The following is a 7,500-nucleotide window of genomic DNA, read 5'->3' as shown; positions in this document are numbered from 1 at the left end:
GCACACACATACACACACAACTACACACACACAGGACTTTCATAGCTCCCCAGTGATGTATCGTTCCTTCTCGGAAAGGGACGCTTTTGCAAAATCAATCAGACTTGAGAATGATTGGGAAAGCACAAAAAAAGGAAAAGACAGATCTGCTTCTCACATGAAATATGATCAGGAAGCTGACTTGCTCACCCCTGGACACACATTGAGACAAGCACACAAAAACATACACAGACGCTTGCACACACACACACACACACACACACACACACACACACACACACACACACACACACACACACACACACACACACACACACACACGCACACATACGCACACATACGCACACACACACACACACACACACACACACACACACACACACACACACACCCTCAGATCTTAATGAAACAGACATATTTGGGTGCCCTAGCATGAGCGAGAGGACATACATCTCTGCTAGGCTCAGGCCTGGAGGAGACAACTACACACACACACACACACACACACACACACACACACACACACACACAATCAAGCACACATACACACACAGAATCACACACACATACACTCACACTGAAACAAGTATACTCACACATACAGTACACACAATCAAGCACAAATAAACACACGGAAGCACACACATACTCACACAGAAACAAGCAGTCACACATGCAGTGCACACGCACACACACACACACACACACACACACACACACACACACACACACACACACACACACACACACACACACACGCACGCAAGCACACAAACAAATGAAATACACACTCCAACTCAAATATACCATCTGCTGAGGGTCTGATGCATGGTGTGAAACAGCTCAAGATGTCTCCCATGTAAAGGAACCAAAGGCACGTACACACACACGCGCGCGCACACATGCATGCACACGCACACACACGCATACACAAACACACACACCCTTCTTCTGAATCCACTGAGAACAACCTTAATTGCAGTTACCACACATCCAAGAGGTGCAAAGTTGACCTAACAGTTTCAAAATAACAGATCAAATGTGGGAATAGGGTGACAGGAAGGCAACAAGAGAGTGTGTATGGGGGGGCAGAGAGATAGAGAATAAGAGGGACAAAGAGAGACAGGCAGAGGAATAGACAGGGGTGGGTGTGGGTGAGAGAGAGAGAAGAGAGGAAGAGAAGAGAAGAGAAAGGAGGAAAAGAGAAGAGAGAGAGAGAAGAAAAAAGAGAAGAGATAGAGAACAAGAGAGAGCGAGAGAGAGAGAGAAGAGAAGAGAAGAGAAGAGAAGAGAGAGGAGGAAAAGAGAAGAACGAGAACAACAGAGAGAGAGAGAGAGAAGAGAAAGAGCGAGAGGACGATAGAGGGAGTTGTGGAGCGGAGCCAGCCTTACCTGGGTTGGCACCAGGACAGGTGGGTATGCCAGCTTGTGGTGGCGGTACATCCAGAAGGAGAAGAGCACGATGGCGGCGATGCCCATGATGGGCACCAGCGAGTAGAGCAGCGTGTGGAACAGCTGGGGATTCTGGGGGTACGGGTTGGACGTCGCTGAGAGAGAGAGAGAGAGAGAGAGAGAGAGACAGAGAGAGAGAGAGAGAGAGAGAGAGAGAGAGAGAGAGAGAGAGAGAGAGAGAGAGAGAGAGAGGTTCAAACGCCTTTTATTGAGATGATATAACAACACAACACAAAAGTCTCAACTACAACACTTACGATGAAGGAGGAAAGAGAGTAAGGGAGGCAGGAAGACACCGCAAAGAGAGAAAGAGAGAGCGAGAGAGAGAGAGAGAGAGAAAGAGAGGACTTTATAGGAAATACAAGATCGGAACCCCAATTTTATCATATATATTTTTTTATCTGACACCTTATATCCAAATTGAAAAACACATACTAATACTAACATGTCATGTATGAAGTGATAAGACTGTAATGATATTGTGAAACAGAAAAGTCATTATAACTGTCTTGTGATCTCATATCCTGACAAAGTTTTGTTGTAACCAGGTGATGATACACAGGGGAACATTTTCAGCGAAGTTACTGGGAAATGCTCCCCACAACTGCGCATCTGGCATGTTCCTATTGATATTGTGCAACAATTTGTTTTCTGGATAAATTTAATCATCAGTAGGCAAATCATTGTGAACATCCAATCAGAATAAATGGAAGCGGTTAAGGTTATGTGGTTTCCCAGTAACATTGCTCAATAGGTTTCCCCCCAGGTGTCATATCATCACCTACCAATTTCATCCTGTTTTGTCATGTACAGTATAGTGGTGCACAACCTCAACATGTTTGTCTTCATAAGCTCCACTGATCAATAAAGATATGTATTTGGACGTCGAGTCTGTCAATCAAATTAATAATAAAAATAATAATAAAATAAAGAAAGAAAGAAAGAAAGAAAGAATAACGATAATACTTAAGAATTCTTTAGAGATGAGTGATTAGCTCCAGCAGCACTGCGCTGGCTGGAGTGCTTGTACTGTACACTAACCCTGTCCATGGGACACGGTGTGTGTGTGTGTGTGTGTGTGTGTGTGTGTGTGTGTGTGTGTGTGTGTGTGTGTGTGTGTGTGTGTGTGTGTGTGTGTGTGTGTGTGTGTGTGTGTGTGTGTGTGTGTGTGTGTGTGTGTGTGTGTGTGTGTGTGTGTGTGTGGGCCCACACACTGAGCTGCCTCTGGCCAGCAGGGCAGACCACCAGAGAGGAGCGGAGTTTCCTCCCTCCACCCTCACCAGACCAGGAGCTGGACACTGCAGGAGCCTCACAGAGAGGCTCTCACGACAGGCCAGACCGCACTCAGACCACACTCCAGGCTTGCAGGAGAGGTGTGTGTGTGTGTGTGTGTGTGTGTGTGTGTGTGTGTGTGTGTGTGTGTGTCTTAGTCTTAGGGGAGGTAGTGACAGAAGTGATGTGCATGTGTGTGCCTGCATGTGAATGTGTTTGCATTTGTGTATGCCCACTGTGTGTGTACTTGGAAAAGCAACTGGAACTCTAGTGGAGGTGGTTTGCATCTCTCTTAGTATGTGCGTGTGTGTGTGTGTGTGTGTGTGTGTGTGTGTGTGTGAGCAACTGGAACTAGAACAGGAACTTGTGTAGGTGGTCTGTATTTCAGTGTGTGTGGTAAGTATGTGTATCTCTGTGTGTGGTATATGTATCTGTGTGTTTGTGTGTGTGTGTGTGTGTGTGTGTGCGCGCGCACACTGTGCTTGTTTGTGTGTGTGTGTGTCATCCATGTGTATATACTGTATTCTGTACATGTGCACGCATGTACATGTGTATGTGTACATGTGCTTTTCAGTAGGAATCTGTAACTCCTCTAGAAATGCTTTGTGACTTGTGACGTATGTCCATATGTGTGTTGGTGTGTGTGTGTGTATGAGTGTGTGAGTCAGCACAGCATGAGGCCTGCTTGAGGTTCCTGCTGTCTGAGTGTGTGTGTGTGTGTGTGTGTGTGTGTGTGTGTGTGTGTGTGTGTGTGTGTGTGTGTGTGAGGCGGGAGGTCAGATGCCCAGATTAGCCGTTGTGCGAAATCCCTCGCATGCGGCCTGACACACAGCTCCTACATGCTTACACAAACACTCCTACTCGCACACACACACACACACACCTACACACACTCTCCTGCACACACTCCTCCTTCTCCTCCTCTCCTCTAGCCAAGGCTGCAAACTCACACAGCTACATTTCCTCTCGAATACAACCAGTGGAAAAAAAGAAAGATACATATTCTACGGTCAAAAACAACGACCAACAAAGACATCATGGAGAAAATGATGTCCAGAAATACTCGGGCGGCTGGTTGTGTACCTGGGCAGCAGGCCAACAACAAGCCTCTATGTGTGTGTGAGGGAAACACTGATGGGCCGGTCAGACTCACAGAGAGCCAGCCAGGTAGTGGTGCTCAGGTCGCTTCTGCATGGAGCTTTCTTCAGTCATGCTCTAAGCTACTGATGTACTGTACAGCGCAGACATGAAAAGGTTCGCTCTTTCAAATGCCCTGAATTTAACGACTCATTTTAGAGGAGAAATGTGACCGAGGTCACCTAGTAGTACTGTTGGTACGAGATAAAAAAATAAAACAAAACACACACACAGTAGTTTTTGAGTGCTCTGCTAGAATAGATTATCGAGTGTGTGTGAAGTGCTATTGATGAGTTGAGCGACCTCTCTGTAACTCTTGCCAAAATCCACAATTCCTCATTCACAACCAAAGCTAACCAAGGGCGCCTTCGCTCTAAGCAGTGGTAGGGGCCCAAACGTTTTTATCCAGAGAACAAAACCAAGGCTAACCACGGGAACTCAGCTCTAACAGGTGGCAGATGTCCAAAAGTTCTTTAATTTACAAAGAACCAAACCCAATTAATTCTAGTCACCCGGGAGGTAACTCCTTAACTTACAATTAGAATCTTTTAAATTCACAGCCTCATTTTCCTCTTGCATTTCAAGCTAGAAACGTATGATATAACAATAAACGCAAACAGTTTTTTTTATTTATAGTTTTATAATACCCTGCCTTTCAAAGGAGTTATTTAAAGGCAATGGAGGACCCTTCAACAGGATCCTTTAGCATAGTGAATCATGGGAATAATCAGGCAGCAGATGTGCCTCCTACAGCTGCCACTGGGCTGGACAAACAGATGCTGTTCAAGAGCTCAGCCCTGGAGGTGAGAAAAACACAAGTTCAAACTCTGCTTAAGAACATTTTCCCACCTTCTTCTCCTTTCCTTTTCCTTTATGTGTGTGTGTGTGTGTGTGTGTGTGTGTGTGTGTGTGTGTGTGTGTGTGTGTGTGTGTGTGTGTGTGTGTGTGTGTCTGTGTGTGTGTGTGTGTGTGTGTGTGTGTGTGTGTGTGTGTGTGTGTGTCTGTGTGTGTGTGTGTGTGTGTGTGTGTGTGTGTGTGTGTGTGTGTGTGTGTGATGGGGGTAATCATTTATTGATAAGAAAGGCTCGCTCACTCATTCGTGGAAGGGGATGTTTGCAATTTAACTCCAGTCGACCGCCAGCCTCTCTCTAACACACACACACACACACACACACACACACACACACACACACACACACACACACACACACACACACACACACACACACACAGACCACACGGCTCCAGCACAAGACCACCCCGCTCCGGCTCGCTCTCCTCCAGTGGAGTGATAACGGTGGGAGTCAGAATGCCGGCAAATCCAAATCAAATTAGGGACAGTTTAAGGCTTAATGATGCTATCACAACAAAATGACTCTGATAATCCTTTCTTTGTGTGCGTGTGTGTGTGTGTGTGTGTGTTTATGTATGCTTGTGCAAGAGTGTGCATGTCATGTGTGTGTGTGTGTGTGTGTGTGTGTGTGTGTGTGTATCTATGTGCTTGTGTATGTGTTTGTGTCAGTGTGTGTGTGTGGCTGCGAGTGTGTGTAGGATCCCACAGAAACTCTTTTTGCAGGCATGCCACAGCTCACATAGCTCCGCAAACAAGCATCTGATAGTGTGGGAAGAACACAAAGACGACAGGATAGAGAGAAAGAGACGGACGAGTGGAAGGACAGAGAGTGAGAGTGAGAGTGAGGCCCTGCCGACACCCTGGTCAAACATAATTAATCATTTTGCAAAATGATCTATAATCTATATCTAGCCCTTCTGTCCACACTTAAACAACATTGTCTGCCACTGAAAACAATACTTGGCTGTCAAGACACTCCCAACGACAAATACTTAGATGTATCAGGGTTTTTGGGGTGGTAACAGGACATTTGGAAAACAGTGTGAAAGGAGAGAGAGATAGATAGATAGATAGATAGAGAGAGAGAGAGAGAGAGAGAGACTCCAGCACAATGATGGCAATCACTCACAGACACTGCCTAACTCTACTACTGCTAACATTCAAGAATGCACCATTAAAAAACATACGCTTTTTCAAATTGTCCAGTGAAAAGACACACACACACACACACACACACACACACACACACACACACACACACACACACACACACACACACACACACATACACAAATGAAAAACAATCCCTCTGTTTTCACAAAACACAAATAAAGAAAAAAATAACAGAAAAAAGAAAAAAATAACAACAAATGAAAAAAATAACAACCAGCTCAACACACACACACACACACACACACACACACACACAGACACACAACTCAATGATGAATGTGCGCCTGTAAATCTCCGACAGCTGGATCAAGCCTCCTCTCTCTGGCCCACACAAGGAACATTATGCAAATGCCCGGGTATGAAGAGAAGGCGACGGGCCCTGCCTGGCATCCGCCATGGCACAGATATGCCCATGCATTATGCATGGCCAGCGGCAGCGCTATCCTAATATTTAATTGGCACCGCTCGGACCCTGGGCAGCAGACGGACCGGTTCTGTTAGCTTAGGTGGGCGGCCGGAGACAGAGAGAGAGGAAGCGCTCTGTAATGGGAGGGTGGCAGTGTTTCAATAGTTCTGAGGTTCCTGTAACAGGTTGTGTGTCTGTGTGTGTGTTTGTATTTGTGTGTGTGTGTGTGTGTGTGTGTGTGTGTGTGTGTGTGTGTGTGTGTGTGTATGCCCATGTGTGTGTGTGTGTATGCCCATGTGTGTGTGTCCGTGTAAGTATGTGTGTGTGTGTGTGTGTGTGTGTTTGTGTGTATGTTTATGTGTGGGTGTGTGTGTGTGTGTGAGTGGTGAGATGACCTACTTTGGGATGTATTTATGTGTATTTAACTACTCCCGTCCTGCTTTGAGTTAGTTTTGAAAGAGAAAAGCATGAATATAATGTGTGTGTATGTCTGTGTGTCTGTGTGCGTGCATACAGTATGTGAGTGTGTGTGTGTCTGTGGTTGGGTGTGCATGTGTGTGTGTCCTTGTATGTGTGTGTGTGTGTGTGTGTGTGTGTGTGTGTGTGTGTGTGTGTGTGTATGTGTATGTGTATGTGTATGTGTGTGTGTGTGTGTGTGTGTGTGTGTGTGTGTGTGTGTGTGTGTGTGTGTGTGTATGTGTGTGTGTGTGTGCGTGCGTGTGTGTGTGTGTGTGTCTCTGTGGGTGGGTGTGCATGTGTGTGTGTCCTTGTATGTGTGTGTGTGTGTGCGTGTGCGTGCGTGTGTGTGTGTGTGTGTGTGTATGTGTGCATGTGTGTGTATGTGCGTGTGCGTGTGCGTGTGCATGTGTATGTGTGTGTGTGTGTGTGTGTGTGTGTGTGTGTGTGTGTGTGTGTGTATGTGTGTGTGTGTGTGCGTGCGTGTGTGTGTGTGTGTCTCTGTGGGTGGGTGTGCATGTGTGTGTGTCCTTGTATGTGTGTGTGTGTGTGCGTGTGCGTGCGTGTGTGTGTATGTGTGCATGTGTGTGTATGTGCGTGTGCGTGTGCGTGTGCGTGTGCGTGTGCGTGTATGTGTGTGTGTGTGTGTGTGTGTGTGTGTGTGTGTGTGTGTGTGTGCTAGTACCTGTTCTCTGGCTGTGTGTGGTTGACTTGCCCTGCACTGCCTGTGGGTCTGGGCTGTGCATGAAGC

General features: G+C 46.3%; 1 protein-coding gene across 1 annotated transcript in view; it reads right to left on the bottom strand.

The window, feature by feature from the left end:
* LOC134070894 (activin receptor type-2A) overlaps positions 1 to 7,500 on the bottom strand; it is a 77,836-nt gene that overhangs the window by 32,185 nt on the left and 38,151 nt on the right. The window contains exons 3-4 of the mRNA XM_062527399.1: positions 7,435 to 7,500; positions 1,393 to 1,547 (exon numbers count right to left, since the gene is read on the bottom strand). The exon at positions 7,435 to 7,500 is cut by the window's right edge and continues 74 nt beyond it. Coding sequence (XP_062383383.1) covers positions 1,393 to 1,547; positions 7,435 to 7,500 — 221 coding nt within the window. The remainder of the gene's footprint in view (positions 1 to 1,392; positions 1,548 to 7,434) is intronic.

The sequence above is a fragment of the Sardina pilchardus genome, chromosome 23 (genome assembly GCF_963854185.1).
Source record: "Sardina pilchardus chromosome 23, fSarPil1.1, whole genome shotgun sequence".
NCBI lineage: Eukaryota > Metazoa > Chordata > Actinopteri > Clupeiformes > Clupeidae > Sardina > Sardina pilchardus.
The sequence above is the reverse complement of the archived record's forward strand: the minus strand, read 5'-3'. Positions and strand labels throughout refer to the sequence as shown.